The sequence below is a fragment of the Enhydra lutris genome, unplaced genomic scaffold (assembly GCF_002288905.1).
Source record: "Enhydra lutris kenyoni isolate GAN:26980312 unplaced genomic scaffold, ASM228890v2 scaffoldscaffold8, whole genome shotgun sequence".
Classification (NCBI taxonomy): domain Eukaryota; kingdom Metazoa; phylum Chordata; class Mammalia; order Carnivora; family Mustelidae; genus Enhydra; species Enhydra lutris.
This window is the reverse complement of record NW_019154092.1, coordinates 1,026,637-1,053,771: the sequence shown is the minus strand read 5'-3', so window position 1 is coordinate 1,053,771 and position 27,135 is coordinate 1,026,637. Positions and strand designations below refer to the sequence as shown.

The 27,135-nt window shown below is 61.6% G+C and overlaps 2 protein-coding genes across 2 annotated transcripts in view; both read left to right on the top strand.

The window, feature by feature from the left end:
- LOC111142371 (calcineurin binding protein 1) overlaps positions 1–16,977 on the top strand; it is a 136,341-nt gene extending 119,364 nt beyond the window's left edge. The window contains 9 exon segments of the mRNA XM_022495393.1: positions 3,634–3,797; positions 4,622–4,718; positions 5,632–6,306; positions 7,543–7,617; positions 9,708–9,990; positions 14,921–15,085; positions 16,043–16,117; positions 16,120–16,355; positions 16,465–16,977. Of these exon segments, the coding sequence (XP_022351101.1) occupies positions 3,634–3,797; positions 4,622–4,718; positions 5,632–6,306; positions 7,543–7,617; positions 9,708–9,990; positions 14,921–15,085; positions 16,043–16,117; positions 16,120–16,355; positions 16,465–16,608 (1,914 nt within the window). The 3' untranslated portion in view covers positions 16,609–16,977.
- Positions 16,978–19,184: 2,207 nt separating this feature from the next.
- On the top strand, positions 19,185–26,823 carry LOC111142555 (sushi domain containing 2). Its single transcript, XM_022495824.1, has 15 exons — positions 19,185–19,294; positions 20,791–20,998; positions 21,106–21,257; positions 21,683–21,850; positions 22,426–22,600; positions 22,728–22,929; positions 23,102–23,187; positions 23,276–23,544; positions 23,619–23,762; positions 23,856–24,014; positions 24,883–25,131; positions 25,237–25,509; positions 25,654–25,830; positions 25,906–26,008; positions 26,161–26,823. The coding sequence occupies exons 1-15, from the start codon at positions 19,216–19,218 to the stop codon at positions 26,183–26,185; spliced, it is 2,469 nt and encodes an 822-aa protein (XP_022351532.1). The 5' UTR covers positions 19,185–19,215; the 3' UTR covers positions 26,186–26,823.
- The last annotated feature ends 312 nt before the right edge of the window (positions 26,824–27,135 follow it).

The window sequence follows — 27,135 nt, the reverse complement described above, 5'->3', positions numbered from 1 at the left end:
ACATCCCATCCCTCTTCTGAGAAAAAAACCAAACAGGTAAATGCCCTGCATCTTTGATTCTAGAACTTAGGGGCAAGAGCAGGAGTTTGGGATCCCCTCTCTGCAGGGACCCTACCCATGTCCCCCACCATCTGCAAAGTCTGCTGTGGTCACCTGGCCCACCCTGCAGAGGGCCACATGTGTTTTCCTTCTGGCATCACCTTCTCGGGCCCTCCTGTGTTTCAGGGGAGAGGGGAGAGCTGGCCCCTGCCCGAACAGGAGCCTGGCAGGGTACACCTCCAAGCAGCCCCAGGTCCTGGCAGCCCTCAGCGAGCGTGTTGCTCACCTGCCATGAGCAAGGAGGCATGCTGCTGGCATCCACCACCCACCCTGCTCCAGTGCAGGGCTCATCTGCACACCCAGAGCTCCGAAGAGCATTCATTCCCCTGTGAGCAGAATTGTTTCCCGCCTACCCTGGAAACCTCCAGGGTGAGGGACTGGCAGGGAGATGGAGGAGCTAAGCTTCTGCAAGCAGGAAGTCCTTCTCAAGCTGGACACCTTGCCTGCTCTACCGGGGTTGTGTCGGGTCCCTGGGGACTTGGAGCTGAAGCAGACCTGCCCCCACTGAGGATGCATTCCCGGCCACAGGCCCACCCCTGACCATCTAAGGAGCTGACCCTGAGTGGTCCTGGCAGAGACTTAGGAGGGCAGCAAGCCAGGAGGGCTTTAGAGAGGAAGTGACATCATAGCCAGGCTTGAGAGGGCACAGAAGACTGGCTGGGCAGAGGAGGTGAGAGGGCACCCCAAAAAGTGAGAAGCATAAAATTCACAGTTCTATAAGAGGGAGGGTGTGGTGAGTGTCTGGAGTCAAGGGAGGAGGAGTGCAAAGGCCAGTGAGGCTCAGGCTTCAGCTGAGGTAGGTAAGGAAGCTGGCTGTCAAGGATATAAGCAGGAGGGATGCACCGACATTATCTTTTTCCTAACTTGTCTTGGCCCAGGCTGGGTGGATGGACTGGGGGCAAGAGCAGAAGCAAGAGGCAGGATGAGGCCCAAGCTGGGACAGGAATGTTAGGGGCACAAAGGGCAGGCTTGAATGCCAGGGAGGGGCAGGGGTGTGGGAGCTACCCTGTGGTTCTAGCACTGTGGAAGAAACCTTTTCTGATAATTTACCAAGGATGAAATTGGCCCCTTCCAGAGGTGGTGAGCAGGCTGGGGCTGGTGCAGGCTGGGGCTGGTGCCCACCAGGCAAGTTGTGGGGGCCAGGCATTGGGGCCTATGTACCCCCAAGTACCTGAAGCCTCTTGAGGTACCAGCACCATATCTGAGGCCCCATGACTCTTATCTGTGCCCTTAGCCGGACTCACCCCAAGTCCCTGGCAGGCCTGTCTTCAGACCTCTTCCCCCTCCTGCAGCCTGTGCCCTGACTCAGCTAGCATGGAGGACATGGGTGACATGGGATGAACAGGGCCACTTACCAGGGAAGGGTCCAGGAAAGTCAGCACACATTTGGAGAAACAAATGTGTGTCTTCCATCCATCCTCCCTGATTGCCCCCCAAAGGACATTAGGGGTCCTCCACCCCCAGGTGGGGGTGCTCACAAGGCAGCTGAGAGAGATCTTCTGACCCCAGATCAAGGTGCACTGGGAAAAGTGACCTCCCCCTGTCCCCGAGTCTTTGGAGGTTTAGCCAGGGAAGAGGGAGGCCCTCAGTGAAATCCAGGGTCATTCTGGGCCCTTATGGTTGACAGTGCAGAGCAGGGCACACCCCTCTATGCCCTAAGGAAGAGTGAGATCCCAGAGCAGTAGGGTCACACCCAGCTCCCGGACTTGGCCTATGGCGCTGGGCCAGCCCTGGCACACGCCTGCAGTGTATCGGCACATGGTCAGGCTGTGTTTCTGGCTCCCCCCCCTCTCCTGTGAGGTGTGGGAAGGAGCCCAAGGCCAGCAGTGTAGGGCTAGAGCAGGTGGTGGAGGCTTCCCTCTGGGCTGCTTGGGCTTGTCCTCCCTGTCCTCAGAGCTGTGGGCGTGGCAAGGGGCCAACTCTCAGGCTACTCCCATGCTGTGTGACCCTGAGGGAGTCACTCCTCTCTGAGCTCTGCCCTCCCTGCCATGGGCTATGGCAGCCCATGGTGAGGAACAGGGTGATGTCTACAGTGCCGTGGAAGAGCCAGGCTCTTCAGTCTTACACTGCAAGGCCTGGCAGGCAACAGAGATGGCACCTTCTCAGCCGTTGCTGCACATCTGGGAGCAGGGTGTCAGGGCACACTGGCCAGACAACTGCTCAAAGTTGTCTCTTGTCCTGTCAAGAGGCAGCTTTTCCTGCACTGCTGTAGAAGCCACCTGGGCCCCATTGGAAGATACAGCATTGGTGTCAGCGCTGTGGGCGAGGGTGGCCTCAGCCTCCTGGTTTTGTCCAGGCCGGGAAACAGCTAGTGCCTTGTTTGGCACTGCCTGGGATGAAGGGTGGTTGCCAGCCTTCACACAGCACCCCCAGACTGCTTGAGGGAGGGGGGGTGGCACCAGTGTGTGCAGTGTGAGCCCCCGGGATCAAGTGTGGAGGCTGTGGGGGCTTGGAGCTGCGGGTTTTAGGCTTCTCTCTTGCTTGAGTGGCTCAGGGCTGGAGGTACTCTGCCTCCCGTCCCAGGACTGCTAGAGCATGGACTTAGTCAGTGAGCACTCACAGGAATCGGGTCTGGGAATGACACCCCCTGGGTACCCTGCTGGGACCCCCAGGTGGAGGAGACAGCTTTGCTCCCTGCCCCAGTCCATTCTGGCCAGAACTTTCTCTAGGGTGTTGGCTGCAGGGAGCCAGCTGTGTGCCCACCTGCTCCTTCCAGGCCCCCAAAGTCCTGTCCCAGAGACATAAATCCTAATGTCCAGGTCCTGCAGCCTCAGGCCTGCTTCTGTTCACTTACAATTCGCTCCTTTGGGCATCTTTTCCTTCACCATGCCTCAGCTGGACCAGTAGGTCTCAGACACCGTGCTGGGTATGGGGATGCCCCAGCTGCCGATGGGCAGGGTGCCCGGTGTCTGACACCAGACTGAGGGAGATGGTGGCAGGGCTCCCCAGAGCCAGCCCTGCTCCAGTTCGGCCTTCAGACAGTGAGGTTGGATGGCGGAGGGGGGGGGGTCCCAGGTGGAGCGTACCCTGGACAAAGGCAGGTTGGAGGCAAGCTGGGCATTCTGCAAGCTGCAGGTCATTTTCAGCCTAGCCCTCTAGTCTCTGGGCATCGCTGGAGGGAATGCACATGGGTGGGGGCCAGGCTTGAGCCTGTCTGGCCAGCAGCAGCTACCAGAAGTTCACCTTTTGACCCATCAGTTTGGCCCTAGGAATTGGTCACGTGGCTGAGTCAGCACCTATGTGAAGGCACAGAGGCCCCGGGGTTTCCAGCTGGTTGCGTTTGACTAGGCACAACCTGCTTGTTTTGTGCAGAGGACAAAACAAGTACACACGTGCCATGCAGCCATTCAGAAGAGGACAGGGCGGAGCAGTGTGTGTCTCCTTTGCCGCCATCCATAGGGGGAACGCTCCCATTCCCCTGTGATGGCAGGAGGGTTCCAAGGTGTCCTGGCCCAGGCAGAATGCCTTCTGGTACTGCAGCGGGCTCCGGCCACAGCAGCTGCCCTCACACGCCCACCTCTGTCCCTGTCACAGGGCATCTGGCGGATCCCCGTGGACGAGATCGACCGGCCGGGCAGCTTCGCCTGGCACATGAACCGCTCCATTGTGCTGCTGCTCAAGGTGCTGGCCCAGCTCCGGGACCACAGCACTCTGCTGAAGGTGTCCTCCATGCTGCAGCGGACCCCAGACCAGGGCAAGTGAGTGCAGCCACCCGGCCTCATGCGCGCTCGGCCCCATGAGGGCAGCTGGCACTGCCGTGGGCCAGAGCCCCTCACCCACCCGGGGCATCTCTCCACTGGCTGGGGAGCCCACACCAGCCCTTCTCTTCTGGGGCCTCTCTGTCTGGTATCAAACAGTATCCTGCCCTGTGCCCTCAGGGCAAACACAAGTTACCCCTTCCTTACCTCCTGCTTTCCTTTAGCTTGGAGCTTTCAGGGTGCCGTCAGGTCCCGGGGGGAAGACAGGGGTCCAGATGATAGCCAGGGTCCCTCAGGGGAAGGTGAGTAATAATTGGCCAGGCAACGGGGGGACCAGGGCCACAGAGGTAACCAGGGATCCCTTTGCCAGACAGGGCGGGACAGATAGGCCCGAGGGACATCTGCTGCAGCCACCACCTGCAGCAGTTGTTGGGGATCCTGGGAGTCATGGTCTGGCCCAGCTGGACCAACAGCTGTTCTCTATTCCTGCACCACTTTACCTTCTCTTGTCTCATTCACCTGTAGGGGCTGGGGTGGGGGCGGGGGCGGGGGGCTTCAGCCGGGGTCTGGGGCACTCTGGAGACAAGCTTTACAGAGAAGAGCCAGAGGCCCCCAGCTCTCACTCGGCCGGGAGGGCCCAGGGCAGTCCATGCCAGGTGCTGTGGCAAGAGGCTCAGGGAAGGCTTCTGGGGAGTGCCCCAGGCAGGAGGGATGCTGAGGGACCAACAGGTGTTCTCAGGGCAGGGAGAGGTGTGGGCCACCATCCCAGGCCATGTGGCTCTGAGGCTCTGCTCTCTTCTCCGGCCACCCCTGTGTGCCTGCAGGAAGTATCTGCGAGATGCTGACCGCCAGGTCCTGGCACAGCGGGCCTTCATCCTCACTGTGAAGGTGCTGGAGGATACCCTGAGCGAGCTTGCAGAGGTACACTCATGGCCCCTGTCCTCTCCCAGGAGGCCGCCCCGGCCCTTCGCTCAGCTGCCATGAGGCATGTCCCAGTGTCCCTACCTATGAAGTAGTACACTCCTGCTCCCCTGGGTGGGGAAGGCAGCACAATGAGGAAGTGGCAGACACTTAGTAAGGCGCTGACCCATGTGGCAGATGTGGACTTGTGGGCGGGGAGGAGGGTAGCAACACTCCCTGAGGCTGCTCCCTGAGCAGTGTGCCCCGACCTGGCAAGTCAACCTCGGGGTCACAGCCGCGCTGATATTGAAGCACACGGTGGGCTCCCAGTGGGCTGAGTGAGGCCTCGGGTTGCTCCAGGCACACCTGTCCTCTTTTCACCCCCCAACCCTGCACCTCAAGGCAGGCACAGCCCTTACCCCCTCTCAGAGCTGAGCACACTGACCACCCAACCTAGCAGGAGGGGGCTGAGGCAGGGCAGTGCTGCTGCAGTGCCCCCTGCCCAGTAGGACTAGCTGGGCCATGGTGTGGGGGCTCAGGGTCATGCCCCCTGAGACTCCACCTCGGCTGCTGTGCATTAGGGACACGTGAGAGCCTAAAATGGGAGAATTCAGCTCTGTGGCCAGCATGCATGGTGGCCCCTGGTGGGTCACCTCCCCTTTAGATGCCCAGGACTGCCCTCAGCATCACATTTAGAGGAGGGCCGTCCCCACACAGGCCATTCTTCCAGAGTGGAGGCACGTCCCGCCACCTCCCGCCTCCTTTCAGCCCCTCTCAAGGCTGGAGGAGCAGAACAGGGAGGGACTTCCTCAGGCAAGTCTCCAGGGCCAGCCTGGGCCAACTAGCAGACAGGCAGACCCAGAGTGGCCTGGGCTGGTCACCCTTGTGGTAGAAACACAAAAGACGCAGTCTTTTACCTTCGATTTTCTCGTAGGGGTCAGAACGCCCAGGGCCCAAGTCCTGTGGCCTTCCTGGAGGCAGGATGACCACCGACGTCCCCCATAAGGCCAGTCCCGAGGATAGTCAAGAGGGCCTCCCCCACTCCAAGAAGCCCCCTCTGGCAGATGGCCCAGGGCCAGGAGCCGAGCCAGGGGGCAAGGTGGGTCCTCTCAACCACCGGCCTGTGGCCATGGAGGCAGGAGACAGCACAGACCAGGCTGGCGAGCAGAAGGACAAGGAGAGTCCCCGGGCAGGGCCTACCGAGCCCATGGACACGGGTGAGGCCACCGCTCGCTGCTCAGACTCCGAACGGGCACCACCCCCACAGCCAGGCCGCCCCCCAAGGGACCGTGGCCCTGAGAGCCGTCCTACTGAGCTGTCTCTGGAGGAGTTGAGCATCAGTGCCCGGCAACAACCCAGCCCGCTCACACCGGCCCAGCCAGCCCCAGCCGCCACCCCTACCACCACCACTGGGGCCAGAGTGGGCAGCCACCCCGAGGAGCCACCCACACGGCCCAGCCGAAAGAGGAAGCTCCTGGAGGACACGGAGTCGGGCAAGACACTGCTGCTGGATGCCTACCGTGTGTGGCAGCAGGGCCAGAAGGGTGTGGCCTACGACCTGGGCCGCATTGAAAGGATCATGTCCGAGACCTACATGCTCATCAAGCAGGTGGGTGGCCTGGGGCAGGCCTACAATTCTGTTCTCACAGAAGGTCCTTCCCAGTCTGTCCAGGGGTGCTAGGGCCGTGGGGCGTGCTTGTTTGGTGTCATTCCCACCCAGCCCTGCTGTTTGCTTCCCTCCATTTGAGGTTTTCTGCCTCAAGCAGGGCATAGAGTCAGAAAAACGGGTCATGTCTAGTCATCGAGTTGTATGTTTTAAGTATGGGGCGATTTTGTCAACTATATCTCAGGAGAGCTGAGGAGAATATATGAAAAAGACAAGAAACAAAGTGCTTGGAAAATTCTGTTCTCAGCTTTAAAGGAAATGAAACCATTTGCAGAAATCTCATGACATCCAGCACGGGGGGACAGGACCCCTGACCCCACTTGGTGCCGGGCTCTAGGGCACTTCCTCAGAGACCTTTGTGGCTGGCATCCAAAGCAGGGTCAGTGCCCCAAGCGTGTGAGGAGCCTCCACCACCCTCCTTAGTGTGTCCCCCCCTACTTTTTTTTCCACTATGTTAGACATTCAGCTCTTTCTCTGTTTAAGATTTCCACAGCAAGAGCCCCCAGAGCTGCTGCGGCTGGCTCAGACTGGGTGTCCATCCTGATAAGTGGTTTCCTCCCAAACCATGTCTGTTTGTGGTACACCTGTGGAGAGTCCCTGTTCTCTCACTCCCTCGCAGCATCTGGGATCAGGCTTGCTTTCTTTCTATCCTGGGTGAATAAGAACCACACCCTGCATTCCCTGCTGGTGAGGGTGGGCCCTTCTCCACCCTGCCTGTCCCCGCCTGGCTGCTCCTGCCACCCCAGCCTGTCTCCTTCACACCCTGCCCACTGCTCCACCAGGGCGGCCCCCTGGGCCTCCCCGGCCTGGTTGCCATCCCCCCCGGCACCCTGGGCTCTTGGGCTCTGGGTAAGTCAGACCTTCCCTCCCCCACCACCACCCAGACCTCAGACTCCTCCTGCTCACTTGAGGAGCAGGATCTGGCTCTCATTCTGCCAGTCTCAGCCCCTGAGGACACGATAACATGGTCCTGGACATGATGTCAACAGGACCGGCCTGGCCCAGAGCAGTAGCCCTGCCGGATGGACCTGGGAGATGGATGTGTGCTTCTGCCCATGCTCCCCAAGCAAGACGGGAGTGTCAGGGGATCTAGAGCAGCTGGTCCTCACACTCCGGGGGCCCGGACGAGGCCAGCCACCATGGCCGGGGTCCTTTGACTTTGAGCGTTTCCTTGCTCAGGTGGACGAGGAGGCTGCGCTGGAGCAGGCTGTGAAGTTCTGTCAGGTCCACCTCGGGGCCGCTGCCCAGAGACAGGTAAGCTGGACCCAGCCTGTGCCAACCTCCTCATATGGGGTCAGCCCCACGCCAGGGCCCTAGGCTGCAGGCTGCGAAGTGGGCACACCTCAGGAGGGACCGTTTGTGGCGTCAGCCTGGGCCAAGGAGAGATGGAGGAGGCAGCTGAGCCTCGGGCCCATAGGGAGCATTGTATGGTGGGTGGGGCCTTGGCAGACCCAGACCCCAGCTCTGAGTGTGTGACCTGAGGGGTCCCCTCACCTCAGCTGCCTTTTCTGTAAATGGGAAAGATGGTCCTTACCCAGCTGAGCTCACCTGGAAAGGTCACTCCATTTGGGACAAAGGTAGAGGAAGGGATGCGGGGCTGGGATATGAATTGGATAGAAGCAGAACGGATGGGTATCCTGAGGTTTAGTCAGCAAGGGAGGGAGCAGAGTGCTGCTGGGTCTGTGAAAGACTCCCCACTCCTAAGTGGAGAGGATGGGCTGGTGCAGGGGCCCAGCAAGCTACAGGTGGGCTTGAGATGTCAGAAGATGGGCCAACATGACTTGGTGGCAGGGAGGAGGGGTGAGGCCCTCCTGGGCTCTGGCCGGTGGCTTTTCCTCTAGGAGAGAGGTCTAGGCCAGAACCCTGGGTGTAGGTGACCCTGAAGCCATCAGTTTGGGGCTCAGAGGCCACAGCTTTTGAGGAGTGGTGGAACTGAGGAGGAGGTGAGGGGCTGGGGCTAAAGGAGAGGGGTTTCCTGGGAGAGGCCCAGCTCAAGAAAAGGCCCATAGGCAGGGTTTGGCCAGCAGAGAAAGGGGGCACCCTGTCTAAAGCTAGGGGGCCATTGCAGTCCTGTGCAATAGTGCCAATGGGGCATCTTCCTGTACCACATATGGGCATTTCTTCAAGAGTGACCCCAGGCCTGGGTCGTTGGGTCAAAGGGCAAATACTTGCCATTTGAATAGGTGTGGTCTCTTGTCCTTCCAAGGGTGGCCCAACTGCCCCTTCCCCAGCAGCACAAGAGAACATGTCTTGCCCTCCCATCGTTGCCCACACGTGGCCCCTTCATGGCATTTCCCCCTAGGGAGGTACCCCACAGGGAGTCCGGAGGCAGGAACTCAGGACAATGGGCATCCACCTATAGCCCAGGGACTCAAGTCTCATGTCCCCCAGCAGCAGGCTGCTGGATGCTATTAGTGTCCAGACAGGCTTCCTCTCAGTGAAATGGGGCAGCAGGCCACCATCCCTGCCCAGGGCTCTAGGTCTGAGGAAGTCCAGTTGGATCTTGACCAAGCAGGCTGATCCCCCAGCTGAGGACCAGAAGCCCAGAAGAGACCTGTGGTTCCTGTGGCCTGCTCGGCCCTCACCACAGCCTCTGCTACATGGAGCAGGAGTAATTGTCCGGGGCCGCATTGTGGGGCTTGGCCCCGGGGGTACCCTCCTGCCTCCTCTGCCAACCCAGGTAGGGGCAGGTTGGCAATGAGCACTCCAAACAGAGGATAGCAGCCTCTGAAAGGGTGCTCCCAGTGTTAGGACCACATAGGAAAGAAACCCCCAAACACCTACCTTCCCTGTCTTGTGGCAAAAGGAGATACTGAGCTGGCAGGAGCCAAGGGCAGGGAAGGGTCGCATTTCTTAGATTAGATCAAGGCCCAAAGAGGATCAGCAGGCAGCTGGGGCCTGGGCCCGCCTCTGGCCATGCAGGTTTCACGGCAGCGGTTGGGGGGGAGGTTATGGCCCTGAGTCTGCTTCCCCTGCCTCTCAGAGAGGGTCCATTTTGCTGCAGTCCCCAAATTGGTCGCAGTGACCCCCTGCCTGGAGTCATGCTTCTCTCCAGGAGGCTCCTGGGAATGGGAGCATGAGGTCGGCCAGCTGTAGGCCCTCCACTGTGTCCCTGTCTGGAGGGCCTGGCCATCCTCCCAGGGAGGGGCTACGGGTTCCCAGCAGTTTCCTAGCATTGCAGAGTCCTGAAGGGCTGCCTGGGGGCCTCGCTGGGAGCATGGGGGGCTCAGGGTCTGGTGACACGAGGGCAGGTTGGCAGTCCCAGACCCAGGCAGGTGTCCTGTGGGATGGCAAGGGCTCTGGGCTGCCCAGCCAGCCTTCCTCACCTCCCTTTGTTCTTACAGGCCGCAGGGGATACACCTACCACCCCAAAGCACCCCAAGGATAGCCGAGAGAACTTTTTCTCTGGGATTGTGGCTCCCATGGCTCCTGACCCTGTGCCAGCTGACACTCTCCAGCGGCCCAGTGACGCTCACACCAAACCTCGCCCTGCACCAGCCACCTCCACAGCGCTCATCCCCGGCCTTCCCTCAGCGTCGGCCTCCACACCAGACCCATCCAAGGACTCGGGGCCCCCCCGGCCACATAGGCCTGAGGCCACCCCCAGCATGGTCTCTCTGGGCCCAGGTAGGTCCCATCCCATCCACTAGGCAGTGAGGCTAGAGCTGGGCGCCATCCCCTGCCACCAGTGGCAGCAAGTCCTGATCCTTGCATGGGGAGTGCGGGCAGGGCACGGTGAGGCCAGGGCGACCTCCAGCTGCGCGATCCTTGAGAAGCATATCATGGGAGCCCTGGAAGGCTGGGGGCACAACCTGTTGGCATGCCCACCACTCTCTCAACCTTCCTCCCATCCCAAAATGGAGGTGGGGACAGCAGCCCCTTCACAGTGGGTATGGCGAGGAGAAGGGAGCCAGCATTGGCATCAGGTGTTTATCTGTTGCTTTCTCTTACCACAAAACCTTGTGATGAATAGATAAATAGGAATTCTGGAGAGGAGAGGGCATCCTGACTTCGGCTTCCCAGAGACCTTAGAGGGCTGTGAGCCATCCCTGGGTACCTGCTGTGGTTGGGGGCATTCCTACCCAGGCCCCCGTGGGCAAGGCATACGGAAGCCAGCCAGCATGGGGCAGAGCAAGGTTGGTTGGTGGGCTTGTGAGGGACAAGCAACAGGGTCCTGGGCTCTGGCAGAGGCCTTCTAAAGGTTTCTTCTAAAATCCAAGATACCCTTGGGAACAGCAGCCCGCAGGCAGGGACAGCCGGCAGACCAGAGGGCAGACAGGCCTGCAGCTTTCCTGGGAGGGGACACTGACCCTGATGCCAGGTCCTCCCCTGCCCTCCCTGTCCTGCTTCTGGGACCAGCCTGTGCCCCTACTGAGGCCCTGCACTGGCTCTTTGCTCCTTCTGGCTCATCTGTCTGCCCGGTCACAGTCCCATGCAGCCTTCTGGCTGTGTCACCTTGACGTGAAGGCAGCGGTGGCAGCCGTGCCAGGTGCTCCCGAGTGGAGGCCGAGGGTGGCAATGCTCCCTGTCTTCGCTCTTTCCTGCAGTTGTGCAGCCATCAGGTGCTCACCTGATGCCAGTCCCCAGTTTGCTTTGAGGATCATAGAGGTATAGGGACCCTCTGCCCCATTGCTCACAATGACAGAGGTCATGGCCTCATGAGATAAAGAATCACTTAACCTTACGTCAGCTCCTGCTGCTGTTTGTTCAGAGCACAGCCTCTGAAGCTGTGGGACAAAGGGCGGTTCCCCCACCAGGTGACCTTGGCTGTCCTTGCTCCCTCTGGGTAGCTTATTGTGTCTCTGTGTCCAGCGCACCGTGTGTAAGATGGCGGTGACACACATTCGGCACAGCGCTTGGCAGAAGCGAGCACAGCCACCGTGCGAGTTCTGGGTGTGGTGATAGACCATGGGAGTCCACGGCCCAGGGAAACCGCTCCCTCCCACGGTGACTTGACTTTCCCCAGGGTGTCCCCACCCCCGCACTTTAGGCTCTTGGCCTGCACCTGACTCACCCCCGTGATCCCGCAGCCCCTGAGGATCAGGAATTCGGGAGGGTCAAGGTGTCAGTCAGTCATCTCTTCACTCAGTTGCTGACAGGTCTCAGGTTTTCACTGGCTGTTGACTGGAGGCCTCAGATCCTCCACTGTGGGCCTCTCCCTGGGCTGCTGAGGGTCCTCAGGGGACCTGAGCCCGGGGTCTGAGAGAGAGAGAGAGAGAGAGAGAACACTCAAAGGAAGCCGCACCGTCCTTTATAACCTGACCTTGGAAGCGAGTGACCACCACTGGTGCTGGCCACACATGAGCAGGTACAGGGTGGGAAGGTTCCTCCAGGGGTGAATAGCAGGAGGTGGGGACAGCAGGCCACCTGGAGCCTGGCTGCCTTCCTTCTCTCTCCTGCTTACCATGCTCCGGACCCAAGCAGGCCCCAAACTGTGACTTACCCCTTTTTTCCTCTGTTAGATCAGTGCAAGAGCGTGTACTTCCCGGTGTTATCCTTCGTCCTGGAGAGTGGATCCTTTCTTATTTCCTTCCTCCAAATTAAACTGAACTGCCTTTTGCTAGGACCGAACTCTTACCTGACACTGGGAGTGGGAGCAGCTGTGGGTAGAGAGTACGGGACACGTGGTGCGGAGAGTATGGGACACAGGTGCAGAGCGACCTGCCAGCCCCTGGGGACCGCCTCAGGATCTGCAGGCCGGTGGCGTTTGGCTGGCAGTGTCGGGGTGGCCACCCTCATGGTTCCCAGGGCTTTCTGGGCTGGCGTCAGGGCCGTGCTTGGAAGGGCACGTTGGCTCAGAGCCTACCTCCCACAACCTCCAGGACAGGGAGAGCACTGGGAAGGGATCGCCCACAGGTGACAGGGTGGCCTGGTGATATGATCTACATCTGTCCCGGTGCCCAGTGGGCAACCCAGACCCAGGTGTAAGTTTGGATGGGCAGGAAGGGCAGGCTTGCCCTGAGGAGGTGCCTAGGAACTAGAGAGTATACAGGCTAGGAGCTGCAGTCAGAGACGGCGGGAGCGCAGGAGGTCACGAGCCACCCGAGAGAGCAGGCTTGGGATGGATCTTCACAGGACACTGTCCCCAACGTTCGAGAACAGGGGGAAAGCAGCCTCGGAGGAGACCTGGCCTGGCACCGTCCCCAAGGTGGACAGCCCTACCCTGCACCTCCCCTGGGGTGCCCCTCACCCTTGCCTAATGGCTCCGGCCAGGGGAAGGCAGCTGACAGTGGCTGGCAGTGTCCACTCCTGACTTGTCCCACCTGCTGGGGCCTGCAGATGGGCGGGGACGCTCTCCAGCTTCCCTGGTCACTCACTAAGACCTCACCCATCTGCCCACCTCATGCTGACCAGGGCCGCTGGCCTCATGCGGCAGATGCATCCCCTTGGGGAGGCTCCTAACCTTGTGTCCCCCACCCCCCACCTCTGTACTGAGCACCTCCGCGCTTGTCTCTTTGTTGGGCATCTGCCCGCCACAGGCCCAGACTTGGTTTCATGCTAGAATAGTGCCTGGTCCATGAATAAGCGAGGGTACCTTTTGCTGAGGGGTCAGGCCTTCAGAGTGGGGAACTAGATCAGGGAGGGAGAGTGGAAAGGACACTTCGGGCCTTTCTATTCTCAGGTCAGGAAACGCCTGCCTGAGCAGGGCCCCACCAGCCAGTGAGTTAAGCAGGCTGTAAAGCCAGCCTCTTGCCATTTTGAGAAGCCAGGAAGAGTCTGAGTCAGGGCTGGCACTTCTAGGACACTGGTCCTTGGGGACCTGGTGCCCAGGCCCTGAGTCTGCCCAGGGGAAGAAGGAAAGTGGCCCGATGGCAGAGGATTCCAGCCTGGCCTTATATTTCTCACTGACCGAGAACCTGAGACCCGGGAGTCCAGGGGGCCCCACAGGGCCCTTCTCTAAAGGCTGGGCCTCCAGGTTGACCCCACCGCCCCCCCGCCCCACTCAGGCCCACCTGCAGCCTTCCTCACAGGCCCCTAGGGCGGTCTTGGCGAGGGGAGGGGGCTGCTGGGCCTAGGGAGCACTACCCCACGTACTTGAAGCTTCTGCTAGATGCCCTTGTCCCAAGTGTCCCTTCTCCTCCTGGTAGCCCACCAAGAGGAAAGGGCCTGCAGAGGGTGGACAGCCCCCTGGGGTAGGAGAGAGCCAGCATGACACCTGGCTCCGCTGAGGGCAGCCTCCATCCATTTTGCCAGCTCCAGGCCCTCCCTGCACCCTGTTCTGCTCCTCCCCCAATGTGCTCCTGTCCTATAGATGCCTATCAGCAGGGAAGCCAGCTGCCCTTCCAGGCCACCTTAGCACTGCTCCAGACCCTGCAGGGGACAGCTGCATGAGAAGAGGGTGGGCAGAGGTGGGCAGAGTGGTGCCACCTCTAGAAAGGCCTGGACCAGACGCCTACTGGGCCTGCTTCATGAGTGCATGCCCAGCCACAGCAAACCAAGTCCACTCAGATTCAGGGACTTGAATTCAGGCTGTGGCCCCTGCTCTCCAGGTCCGGGAGGGCAGCAGAAGGAGCCTTCCAAGGTGCTCATCCCTGCCTGGGGGATGTGTAGGGGGGTGTAGTGTAGGGGGCTGGACCCTAGGACAAAGAGGCTGTGATCATGACTGCCAGGCAGTGGGTCCTGAGGAAGAGAGGGACTGGCTCATGGCATAGGCAGCCAGGGAAGGCTCTGTCCTCCAGGAGCTGGAAGCCAGCAGGCAGGAGGCCAGGGTGCTAAGTCACCCTGTCTTTGTTCCTTCCCAAGAGCTTTCATTCCTGCTTCGCCTCGGGTGGAGGAGGGGTGAGGGGACACTTCACCTGCTGGAGAAGGGGAAGGCAGGACTTGATGGGGAAGTGGGGGAGTGGAAGGGTGGTGAGGTGATGGCCATCTTGGCCTGAATACAAAGGAAAAGAGGAGTAAGGTGAGGAAAGGAACAGGAGGAGGCCTGGATGCAGCAGGAGCTGAGGGGCGGCTGCAACCCCGGGGGTGCTGGGAGCCCGTGGACCGATGCTGACTAACGGCCTGGCTGGCAGCCAGAGGTGCAGCCAGCACCCTTCAGGCCCATCAGGCCTTGGCTCAAAGGAGGCCAGTTCCCGGCCCCTGCCTCATGCCAGGGAAGGTGTGGCCTGGCGGGAGGGCATGGTGCCAGCACACCACTCCATCCACTTTGGTGTTAGCTAGCTGGCTTGGTTTTGGGTCGTGACCATGTTTCTCAGTGCCTCTCCCACAAGCTAGAGGGAAGAGCCCGTGAGCCCACCTCTGAAGTCCCGTGATGGTGTTTGACGGGGCTGGGGAGCCCACAGTGTCCATGATCCCTTGCTGTGTCAGGCCCACACTGACCCCAGCTAGTGAGCTGGCCCCACCAGTGTCCACCCGGAGTGGGAGTGGTTTCCTGCCAGTACCAGCCTGGCCCCACCCATGCGATTGTTCCAGAGAAGCCCCTGCTCGTCCACAGGTGGAGGTGGCAAGCTGTCTCTGCACAGGTCTCCTGTCAGGTGTCCCAGGGTTCAGGAGGGAGGGTCCCTGTCTTCCAGGCTGAGTGAGGACTGTAACTTACAGCCCTCCTGTGTCCCCACAGAGGGAGAGGAGCTGGCAGGAGCCGCAGAGGGCATGGGCTTCCCGCCCCAGGAGCCACTGTGCAGTGAGCAGGTGAAGACTGTCTCCGAGAGCCCTTCGGCAGAGCCACACTGCTGGCCCACAGAGCCCACGCCCCGGACAGGCGCTGAGCCCACATGCAGCCAGGGTAAGGCAACTTGGGAGCAGTGTGGGGAGCTTTGCCTTGGTTGGGGGGGCACAGGGTGAACAGCTGGTGGAGCCGGGCCTGGGAGGACCCAGTGGTGGGGAAGCCGAGTGGAGTGGCAGCTGGGCATGGAGGCCTGGGCTGAAGAGCTGGGCAGTAGAGAGCCGCTTATTCTACCTCCAGCTCCAGAGACTGGCAAGGGCCGGTGGCCAGCCCAGGCTGAGGCTGCTCAGTCCTGGGGAGGAGCCCCCCAGCCCAGAGATGGGGGCCAAGGGAGTGGCTGACATGTGGAGGGAGGAGTCAGGGCCCTCCAGACCATTGTCTGCATAGTAGTCATCCTTTCCCAACTGGCTGGCCCCCTCGGGGATTCCTCAGGTTCAGGGATCTCACTGACCCTACTCAGGACCATAGGGCCTGGTGCCAGCCCTGCAGAGCCAGGCATGGGCACTGAGTAAGCCCCGCTCCTTTTAAAGCCATGGGACCTCGGAGGAATGTGGAGACCAGCCAGGCTGACCCCATGGCTCAGGACTCTTAGAGCGTCCCGGAGGCTGCCTGCCCTGGAACTGCTGCCTCCAGGCTCTGGGGATACACAGCCCTGGCGCGGGAGGGGCAAGTGAATGCACAGGGGCCGCGTGACTGGCTCCGGGCCCCAGCATCCTCCCTGGGGTATGGACACCATGAGGACATGCATCTTAGGATTGATGCAGGGATGGAACAGTTCATGTGTGCACGGTGCCTGCAGGGCCTGCAGAATCCATGGGAAAGCTCCAGGGGCTTGCCTGTTTCCTAGGCCCTGGACTCCCCAGGGGGTCCTAGTCCCCAGGCCCCACAGCCCAGAGCCAGACCTGGGCAGTCAGGGAGGCAGACACAGCAGGGGGCCTGGAGCCTGCCAGCCAGCACAGACCAGAAGGCCGAGAGAAAGCACAGGAGGAGGTGTTCTTGGTTGCCTCTGTCTTCCAGAGGGGAAACTGATGCTCAAGCCAGGGAAGGGCAGGCAGGTCCAGGAGGCTGTGAGCAAGGCTCAGCTCCCACGGTCCACCCCACAGTCACCAGCTCCAAGGTGCCCAGCAGTGTGAGTGCCCAGCCACCTGAGGGCCCCCCAGGCCAGGCAGAGCCTGGCCGGGCCAAGTCGCGCCTCCTGCCCAGCATGCCAAAGCTGGTCATCCCCTCGGCCGCCACCAAGTTCCCCCCTGAGATCACCGTCACGCCGCCCACCCCAACCCTGCTCTCACCCAAAGGCAGCATCTCGGAGGAGACCAAGCAGAAGCTAAAGGTGACCGCGGGTGCCGAGTGGGGGGCATGGGCGGGACGTGGGCTACAGGCGGGACTGGGGCCGGGCCTGGGCCACCCCTGACCAGCGCCCTGCCCCGCTCTGTGTGCAGTCTGCCATCCTGTCAGCCCAGTCAGCAGCCAATGTGCGTAAGGAGAACCTGTGCCAGCCGGCTCTGGAGGTCCTGGAGACGTCAAGCCAGGAGTCCTCTCTGGAGAGCGAGACAGATGAGGATGACGACTACATGGACATCTGAGGGCTGGGGCCTCCCCACCTTGGCCTGAACCCCTTGGGCCATGCCTGACCCAGGCACAGCACGATTCCCTACACAGGCCCTGGTCTGCCCAGCCTCCATCCCTTGCGGTGTCCTCCCCACCTGCCTAGGCCGTTGTCTGTCCCCACTGCATGGGGGCCTGGAGGAGGCTCACACAACAGGGCTTGCATCCTTTTCTATGAAATGTTGACTTTGTATAAACGTGCCCACGCCCAGCCCAGGTGGCCATGTCCACACCTCAATGCCCGGATGAGCCAGGTTCTGCCTGTGTCACAGCAGAGGGGTCATTTAGGATTGGGCTCACCCCAACTCGCTTTTTTGGGTTTCTTTTCTAATAAAGATGGAACAGTTGCTTTTGCCTCTTTGTTCAACCCCGGGGGGCCTCCCTCAACCGGTTGCCGTCCAGGGTTTCTGGGCCCTTCTTCCTGTTGGTCAGCCACCAACCCTTGGGCCTCCCAGGAGCAGGCAGGGTTGGGGATGGGCAGTGAGTGAGGGGGGAGAGGGGAGCACAGACCCTCTGGGTGGGACTGGAGCCAGGCCTGGAAGGGGCCTCTGGGGTGTCCCCTGAAGGACTCAAGAGTGTGGGGTGTGCCCGTCTGGAGTGGGCAGGGGTGGGAGGAACAGGCAGCATCCAGGCCAGGCTGAGGAACTCTCTTGTGATAGGGACTCAGTGCAGGGGACCCTGAGAGGTGGGGTCAGTGTCAGGAAGGGGGAGTGGGGGCTGGCAGGAAAGGCACTTACCTTCCACCACACTTGCCCTCTGATAGAACTGGCCATGTACGTTGTGGATCTCAGTGCAACATAAAATTGGGGCTCCTTGTTCATAAGTTCATTCTTTACAACACCTCAGTGCTTTGGGGACCTAGCTGTCTCCTCCCCCCACCCTGGATCTGGGCTGGTCCTACCCCCAGGGGTCTCCCCAGAAAGGCTCTCCATCCAGGAGGGAGATGGGGATGCACCTTGCTGCCTGGTGCCCCTCATGGGCTGGGCACTGTCAGGGTCCCCAGCCCACACCTGGCAGAGCCATCATGGGGATCCAGGAGCATAGCAGCCTTGGGAAGACCCTTGCCAGAACTGCCCTAATTTAGGCTCTTTGCAAGGCGAGGGCAACAGTTACTCAGTTGATGCCCTCTCCCCAAATTCCTGACTCTCAGGCCCCCAGGGCACCTGGGACCCATCCCGGGAGCATTCCTATCATCTTCCTTCCCCTGACCTGTGCCATAGGGAACACCTTCGATCCTGAGCCTGGGATGAGTCCCAGCATCAGCCCCTAGCTCCTGTCTACAGAGGGTGACCTGAGCACCCCACAACCAAACTGGGAGTTGTGGCTTCTAACCACCCCAACTGGCTTTCCCGACACCTTTAGGAGCCACCTCTTGACGAAACTGCAGACCCATCCACCTGACGGGAAGAGGTGCTGCCCAGGGAACAGGGGCTGGCCAGATCCCAGGAGCTGAGATGGGTCACAGCCAGATGGCTTTAGCTCATAGCCCCCCGCCAGCTTCAGCTCTCTTCAAGGTCTGGGGATGTGTCCCCTTTGGACCCCGCCTCTGGGGAGAGAACCATCTGTCTGTCTGGACACCCAGCCCAGGTGGCAGGGTCCCAGTGAGTCCCAGGCCTCAGGAGTGGAGTGGAGGTCTCCAAGAACCTGCCTGGGCCCTGGGCCAGCACTGCCGCCTCTGCCAGTGACCTTCAACCTGCCTGTCTACATCTGGACCTGCATCTCCTTCCCTGCACTTGAGGAGGGAGAACACTGAAGAGATTACACTGAGGAGATTATGCAAATTCTACAAATGACAGCCAAGGGTGGGTGGGGCTGGATGGCTCTTCTCTGGAGCCCTGTTTCAGATGCCCACGCCACTCCAGGGATTCCAGTCCAGGGTGGGGAGGGGGGTTGTGGTCTCAGCCCCTAACCCCACTGCTAACCTGCCCTGCCTGGGCCCCTCCCACACTCTTCACCTCCCTCAGAAGGGGCCCCCTCTTCCAGCCCTCCTTTAGCACCCACGCACACCCACACACCCTTACCAGCGATCAGCAGGAAGTTACTTGCTCTCCCTCCCTGCAAGGTTGTGGGGAGGAATTGGGAATACCTGTTCTGGGTAGGGAAGCCAAGGAAAAGGGATGAGAGGTTTGTGGCTGAGGGCCCCTGGGCGCTGGAATCCTGAGACCGCAGGAACCACCCCGCCAAAACCCAGCCCCAGCGGAGCCCCGCCTGCCTCCTCGGGGCTGGACCAGAGGTGGGATCCCGTGGGCTACGTTGCAGCCTCTAGACATCTGGATCCAACCCCTGGAAGGCTCGGACCCCCTCCCACCGTGTCCCGGGCCGGCTGGTCAGGAATGTGCTAACGGAGCAGATTGGGCCCTACAGGTCCCCAGGGGATCCTGTGGACTTTGAGAGGGGACCGGGCAGGGCGGAGCGGGGCGGGGCGGGGCGGGGCGGGGCGGGACGGGACGGGCCGAGGCGGGGCGGGACGGGCCGAGGCGGGGCGGGACGGGCCGAGGCGGGGCGGGGCCGGGCCGAGGGGAGTTAGCCGGCCCGCAGCCGGCCAGCCACTGCTGCGCGTCAAGGCTGCGGATTCAGGCCGCGCGATGAAGCCGCTCGTCCTGTTCTGGGCCCTGCTGCTGCTGCTCGCGACAGCCCCCGGGCCCGGCCCCCGGCCTGCAGCAGGTACGCCCCCACCCTGCGCTTCTGCCCCGTCTTCCCTCTGCCTGCTTGCTGCGGCCGTGCCCAGGTGGACGCCCCTCTGCTCAGCCTCTGTCCATCTGTCAGGCCATCTGGGACTGTACTGGGGGTTGTGAGAAGGAATTCCGGGATGCCCAGGGTCCGGGAGCTGCAGGCAGGATGGAGTCTGGGCTTTGCCCACCCTGAACCCGCTGGGAGGTGCCGGTTGCCTGGGAGGAAAGTGTCCCCCCTCCACCGGGAGCAGTGGAAGGTCTCAGAAGAGTGCTCAGTCTGCAGCCCCGAGCCCCGGGGAAGGGTGTGCTCACACGTGAAGTGGGCCCCAGCCCCCCTAGGGCCCCTGACGGGTGAGAGGCAAGACTGTGGGTCCTTATTAGGTGGGGCTGAACCCGGGAAAGTCTGGATGGAAGGCTCCTACCCCAGAGCCTCAGGCTGGGCTGGGCTGGCAGTGTCAGGCTCCCAGCAAAGGTCCCCCCCACACACCGCCACACCCTCTCCTGTTCCAGGGAAGCGCCACCACCCTTCAACCCCTTAGCTCACTTACTGGCCTCATTCAGCTTCCTCCTCCACTCCCTTGAGCCCTCACATCATCTGTCAATAAATATTTATTGACTCTCTTGAGTGCCAGTCCCTGCGCTGGGTGAAGTGGGGGTCACCTGGGGTGGCTCAGGTCCAACCCCAGCCCTTGACTGGCCTTCTTTGGTGGAGTGGTAGGGAAGGGCCAGGTGGGACATGTGATCCCTGCCTCGGTGTCTACAGTGCCCCCCTCAGTGTCCACCCTCCAGCCTGCCCAGCCACTCCCGCTACAGAGGTATGGAGTCCTGTCATGGGTCCCCAGGGTGGTAAGAGCTGAGACCTGATGTCCACAGCCCCACACAAAACCACCCTCCAGCCCTCTGCTGGAGACGACTCTCCTTTCCCCTCAGAGGAGAGGAGCACTCCTCACCCTCTCCCCTAAGGGTGGGGCTCCTTTGGGGGCCACAGTCCGAAAGCCAGTGTTGCCTGACAAAGGGAGATGGGACACACTGAGGCTGGAGAATGAGCTCCTGCCAGGCTTCCAGTGGGACTCCAGAAGGTCCACCAGACCGGGTCCACCGACCCTTTGGGGAATAGAGACCACCTCCCAGCCCAGGTCAAGGGCTCAGCCACTTCTGGCCGTCTGAGGATGCGGTCTCCTGGGACTTGGTGGCCGAAGGTCAGTCCTGCCCTAGAGGCTTCTCTTGATGCTGCAAAAATCTCTGCATGGAGGCATTTGCCCTTAATCTCCCCTCCTTCTGGCAAGTCATTCAGGCAACTGCAAGATCATTGTACCAAGGATCCCTCACCCCACGGGGCCTGTGGGTTTCTACTGTGTTCACTTGGCGGTCAGTGCGATTCCTGGTCCGCATTCTCCTGGGGATGCTTCTCTCTCCTGGGCGCTGGGGAAAAAAAAATGCCCAGCCCTGCCTGTAGGGCAGCCAGGCGCTCAGGGACCTCTCCTCCAGGTGCCCCTGGGAGCTGCTCCCAGCGCTGTGGAGACCGGGATGGGTCTTGCTCCTGCCACCCAACCTGCTCCGGCCTGAGCTCCTGCTGCTCGGACTTTCGGGACTTCTGCCTGGAAATCTCTCCCTACTCGGGCTCCATGATGGGTGGCAAGGACTTCGTAGTGCAGCATCTCAACTGGCTCAGCTCCACTGAAGGCGTGATCTGCAGGTGGGAGGCCCGAGGGGCTCTGTGCCTGCTGGGGACCCAGGGGCAACTAGGTGGCTGGGGTCTCCCCACCCAGGCCCCGCCTTTTCTGCCACCTGCAATCCCCACAGGTTTAAGGAGAGCATCCAGACCCTCGGACACGTGGATTCCTTTGGACGTGTGCACTGTGTGTCCCCCTTGCTGTACGAGACAGGCCGCATCCCCTTCACGCTCTCCCTGGACAATGGTCGCTCCTTTCCACGCTCGGGGACCTGGCTAGCTGGTGAGTCCCGCCTTACTGAGCCTTGGCCGCCCTACAGGGAATTACCCTAGACATGCCTCACCTGCCAGCCCTGCCCGGCTGCTCTGGCTCAACCAGTCCCTTTGGAGGTGCGCCCAACCATGGGGGCCAGGGTTCTCAAGCTCCTCCCCTTGCCTCCTGGCATCCACGCAGGACTCCCAGCCCAAAAGGGGATTGGGGGCTTCCGGGGTCCCCTGGCAAGGTGGGCCATTCGGCTCAGGCAGGCCAGGGGAAGGTGGGGGAGGCCAGGGCCCCACCTCTCCTGCACCCTCTGTCCTTTCTGACAGCAAGGGTCTGGGAGAGACTGTGCTCCAGTGGGACTGCCTTTGCTTTGTCCTTGGGAGACACGCCCAGCTCTCAGAGCCCCCGAGCCTCAGGCTTCTGCTTACCCCTCACCCCCTGCCCAGTGCACCCCAACAGAGTGTCAGAGACAGAGAAGAGCGAGCTGGTGAATGAGACACGCTGGCAGTACTATGGCACAGCTGGGATCACGGGTAACCTCACCGTGACCTGGGAGCCCTCGGCTCTGTCCACACAGTCTGTCATCATCGAGCTCTGGGGCTATGAGGAGACAGGTAAGGCCAGCCCAAGGCTGGCCTGACAGCGCCGACGGCGTTGCTCTGTGGGCCCTGAGGGTTGGGAGTTGGGGGCTTACTTACAGAGGTGGGAGCAAAGGGATTCCAGGCAGGGCCAGATCCCAGGCGGGGATGCTGAGTGGGAAGGGCACTGGCAAGAAACGGGAAAGGGGGAGTGGGGGGAGCCTGGAGGCCCCTGGCTGCTTGGGCCCAGCTCCGGGAGGAGGTATGGACATTCCCAGCCCTTGGATCTAGGGCTCGCCTTGGAAACAGAAGAAGCTTGCTCTACCCAACCTTCCCAAGGCCCTGGACTGTTAGCATGGCTCTAGGCCCGGCCTCGAGGTGGGTCTGGGACCCTAACATGTGGGAAGAGGAGATGGTGGTCCCTTGAGCCACGGTCCTTGCTGGGGCAGTGGGACGGGCCTTCCTCTGGGAATCATCTGTCTTGTCTATCTGTGAGGCCTCTCTGAGCTCCAAAGATGGGCTCCTGGCCCCCTCCTCTGCCCCAGGACTTGGAGGGACCCCGGGCCTCTTTGGAGGGACCCCAGGGCTGACTAAGGCCTTCTCTCCCTCAGGGACACCATATTCAGATAAGTGGGCCGCAAAGTGGTCGTACCTGTACCCTCTGGCTACAAACATCCCCAACTCTGGCTCCTTTACCTTCACTCCCAAGCCCGCAGCGCAGAACTTCCAGAGATGGGAAGTGGGTGCACTTCGGATCATCAGCAGCAGATACTATGCAGGGGAGAAGTAAGGGCCCCTGGCCCTGGCCGTGCAGAGGATGGGCCGCTGCTCAGCACGCTGAACAGGGAGGCCCCTGGGGCAGGGGGGATGGAGGAAGGGTGAAGCCCTTAGTGTGCTCACGGTTCCCCCACAGAGACGTGCACGCACTCTGGAGCAACGAGCACGCGCTGGCCTGGCACCTGGGTGAGGACTTCCAGGCGGACCCCGAGGCCTGGGCCCGGGCCCAGTGCCTGGCCTGGGAGGACCTGGAGGACCAACTGCCCAACTTCCTGGAGGAGGTGCCCGACTGCCCCTGCACCCTGGCTCAGGCCCGGGCGGACTCGGGCCGCTTCCACGTAAGCCTCAACCCCTGTTGGGGCCCTGGAGAGGGCTAGGGGCCAACTAGAGGCCCCAGGGAGGTGAGGCTGGGGCCTGAGGGCTAAAGGAGGGAGGGGAGGGGTCGGGTCCCGGGGAGGGGGTGGCAGAGCCTGAGGCTCGGGCAGTTGACAGCAGCCTCCCGCTCTGTAGACTGACTACGGCTGTGACATTGAGCACGGCAGCGTGTGCACCTACCACCCCGGGGCCGTGCACTGCGTGCGCTCTGTGCAAGCCAGGTGAGCCCCCCAGGCTGTGGGGGGACCGGGGGGGCCGGGCAGGCCGGGCTGGGCATCAACAGTGGCCCTGACCTGTCCTTGCCCCCAGCCCCCGGTACGCCTCCGGCCAGCAATGTTGCTACACAGCAGCTGGCACCCTGCTCCTGACGGCTGACTCAATGGGGGGCAGCACCCCAGACCGCGGCCATGACTGGGGCGCGCCCCCATTCCGCACACCACCCCGCGTGCCTGGCCTCTCCCACTGGCTCTACGATGTCATCAGCTTCTACCACTGCTGCCTCTGGGCGCCCGAGTGCTCCCGGTACATGCGGCGGCGGCCGTCCAGTGACTGTCGCAGCTACCGGCCATCGCGCCTAGGTGGGTGCCAGCAGAGGCCAGGCCCCGAGCAGGGCTGCACCAGAGCGGCCCACCTGACCCTCTGCTCTCCCCAGCCTCCACTTTCGGGGACCCACACTTTGTCACCTTCGATGGCGCCGACTTCTCTTTCAATGGGCGTGGCGAGTACGTGCTGCTGGAGGCCACACTGACCAACTTGAGGGTGCACGGGCGGGCCCAGACCCGGACGACTTCGGAGGGTGAGGCTGGGGCCCACGGGCTCCGGGAGGCTTGGGGGTCTTCCCAGGAGGAAGGCTGATGCTGAGCGCCCCGCTCTGCAGGTGCCACCCCAGGCACGCAGGACCGAGGCACGGGGCTGATGGCTGTGGCTATCCAGGAGGGCAACTCGGACGTGGTGGAGGTCCGGCTGGATGGCAAGGAGGGGGTCCTGCAGGTGCTGCTGAACCAGGAGGTGCTCAACTTCACCGAACAGAGCTGGATGGACCTGAAAGGTGAGCGGGATGGCCCGGGAGCTTCTGCGGGCCACTCTCACGCCCTGTCCTTCCCACCTGAGCCTTGCCTCTCATGGTGGGCACGGCCTGGGCTTTGGGGCATGGATGTGGAGATGGGGGCCTCGATATGGTCCGTATGCTGTCCCAGCATAGCGGCGCAAGTGTGTCCCTCTCCCCTGCGTCCCATGGTGAGGGGCCCAGCACGGTGGACCCATGTCCCCAGCCCACAGCTGTCTGGGCAAGTGAGGTTCTAGGCCCCAGGTAGAGAGGTCCAGCCTGGGGACCTGGTCTCATCTCATGCTTTCACACCCATGGAGCCCCAGCCATGTGATCAGAAAACCCTGAGTTGCTCGGATGGTGGGACGAGGAGCTGGAAGCTGCAGTGATAGGAATCGCCTACTTCGAAGATGCTGGTTGGCCCCAAGGGCTAAGGAGCAGCCCCTTGTCCGCCGCTTTTGTGGTGGCGCGGCCTCAGGGAACCAAGCTAATGAAATGAGTTTCTTGCGGTTGGGGTGGGTCAGGTCAGGACCTGGGCTGGGCCTGCTACTGCGGACGGTATAGGGACCCCCAGGAAGGGTGGAGGTGGGCATGGCTGCTGCCTTTCTCGAGTGAGGGCCCACAGGTGACCCCCCCCAGCCAGGGCCTTGGTGTGAGGGGTCCCTTCAGAGCCTGGGCACTTTGTGTCAGTGTGGGGGTCCCAGGAGAGGTGTGGGACTGGGGTGAGGGAGTGTCACAGCAGGGTTGGCCCTGGGGACACCTTCTCCTCCCCTGGGAGCCCACGGAGGCTGCTGCACTCATCCTGGGGCTGTGGAGTCATGGCACGGTGCCCTGAGTGGACAACCCTGACTCCAGATCCCCCTGTGCCCAGGTATGTTCCTGTCCATAGCTGCCCAAGACAGCGTGTCCATCATGCTGTCATCAGGGGCTGGCCTGGAGGTCATCGTCCAGCGTCCGTTCCTGAGTGTGACTGTTCTCCTGCCTGAGAAGTTCCTTACCCACACGCAAGGCCTTCTTGGGACACTGAATGATGACCTCACCGACGACTTTACCCTGCGCAATGGGAGGGTCTTGCCCCCCAAGGCCACTTCCCGCGAGCTGTTCCGCTTTGGGGCCGACTGTGAGTGACCCTGAGGCCCACTGGGGATGGGGGGAACGTGGCAGTGTGAAGGGAGACACTCCAGAATCGTCGGCCACCAGCACGACCCGCTGCATGTCTCCCCAGGGGCTGTGGAGAACGCCTCGTCCCTGCTTACCTATGACTCTTGGTTCCTGGTCAACAACTTCCTGTATCAGTCCAAGCATGACTACACCTTTCAGCCCCTGTTCGCCGAGGAGACCACCCCTAACCCCAGTCAGGCCCCTGAGGTGGCTGAATTATGTGGAGACAACCATTTCTGCACTTTTGACGTGATGGCCACTGGGAGCCTGAGTGTGGGCAACGGCACGCTGATGGCCCACCAGCGGCACCAGCATCGTGTGCAGAGCCTGCAGCCTGGTGAGGGTGGCTGGGGGCCTGAAGAGATGGGATGGGCACGTCCTGCTGGGACGTGACCTCCTAAACTGGCAGCTGCAGCGTGGGGGGTGGGGGTTGTCGGCCAGTAGCTTCATCCTGTGCTCTGCTCCTGGTACCCTACCCCAGTGACATCTTGCGGCTGGCTGGCTCCGCCCCCCAATGGGCACAAGGAGGGTATCAGCTACCTGGCGGGCTCCACCATCCACTTCTACTGCGACGGCGGCTACAACCTGTTTGGGGCAGAGGCCAGCACCTGCCAGGCCGATGGCACCTGGTCCAGGCCCAGCCCCATGTGCCAGCCAGGTGAGGGTGCCCGGTCCACCTGCCTCTCCCCCCACCCCGCCAGCAAGCACCCTCACCGCTCTGCCCTGTTTCCAGCTCGGAGCCATGCGGTCCTGCTGAGCATCATCTTCGGAGGCCTGGCGGTGGTGGCTCTGGTTGCGCTGGTGTATGTGCTTCTACGCCGCAGGAAGGGCAACATGTGAGGCCCCACCCCCCAGCCCCACAGACCCAGGGTTCTACCAGAGGGACCCCCGTCTGTGCCCCTCCCTTGTTGGCTCTAGGGAGGGTCTCAGCCCACTGAGACCCCACAGTGCCCCCCCATGTCTGCTCTAGATGGTGTCTCTGTTCCAGGGCCAGCTGGGGTTCACAGCCCTGAAGGGGGCTCATTTGGCCTGCAGCCAGAGACCAAGAACCTGGAGCCAAGACCAGCCTCCCAGGAGAAAGTGCTGGAGAGCGTGCACCCCGGCACTTCGATCCCCCTATCCCTTGCACCACATACAGGGACCTGGACACCTGATACCTGAGCCTTTAATGCCCATGTGTACCCTTACCCTAGTGCCCTGCTCTGTCTCATTAGACCTGGACACCTGGCTCGAGCTGGGAAGCTCCCGACAGGCACCTGGTGCTCTAGTCCCCATGTAGTCTAAGCTCTCACCCCCAGACTCAGTTCCCTCCAATTCTAACACCTGTTTCCAGAGACCCAGCACTCTGGTACTTGAAACTCAAATGCTGGTACCTCAGATTCCATGTCTGATACCTGTGACCCCGATCCACTGGTCCCTGGTGCCCCAAGACAGGAGCCTTAGCACCCAGCTGCCTTGATTGGAGGACTTGGCCCAGCCTCGGTGGGAGAGGCCTCAGGGCCCTAGTGTGGAGGGTCACTCTCTGATCTCCAGGCTCGGAGTTCTAACCCTTCTGGAATGTCACTTCTAACTCTTCTGGAATGTCCTTCTAACTCTACTGGAATGTCACTTGAGATACCCCTCCCTCTCTACCCAGAGAAAACAAGCCTGTGGTGCCCCCTCCCTGGTGTCCTGGTGCTCATGCTACACTTTGATTCTGGACAGTTCCATGGTTGCTTTGTGGGGCCAGCAGCACCAAGAGCAACCTTGGTCCACTGGCCAGCCACCTAGGGTGGGTCCCTCACTGGCCTGTCTCCACCTGAAAAGTGGGATTGAGAACGGTAGCCACTTCGTGGGCTGAAGACCAGGGATTGTGTCTGCAAAGGGTTCACCGTGGAGTGCCATGCTGGGTGCCCAGGAGGGGGTGGGGCCAGCACTGGCACCCGCACCTCCCTGCCCCTGCAGCCTGATGGCCCAGCCCAGC

What these genes read in the sequence shown, in the direction of transcription:
- LOC111142555 (XM_022495824.1), top strand. Translation starts at nt 19,216, where the DNA reads ATGAAGCCGCTCGTCCTGTTCTGGGCCCTGCTGCTGCTGCTCGCGACA. An exon ending in CTCGGGGACCTGGCTAGCTG is followed by an intron (nt 21,258 to 21,682) that starts GTGAGTCCCGCC and finishes CCCCCTGCCCAG; the next exon opens with TGCACCCCAACAGAGTGTCA. An exon ending in CAGCCCCATGTGCCAGCCAG is followed by an intron (nt 25,831 to 25,905) that starts GTGAGGGTGCCC and finishes CCCTGTTTCCAG; the next exon opens with CTCGGAGCCATGCGGTCCTG.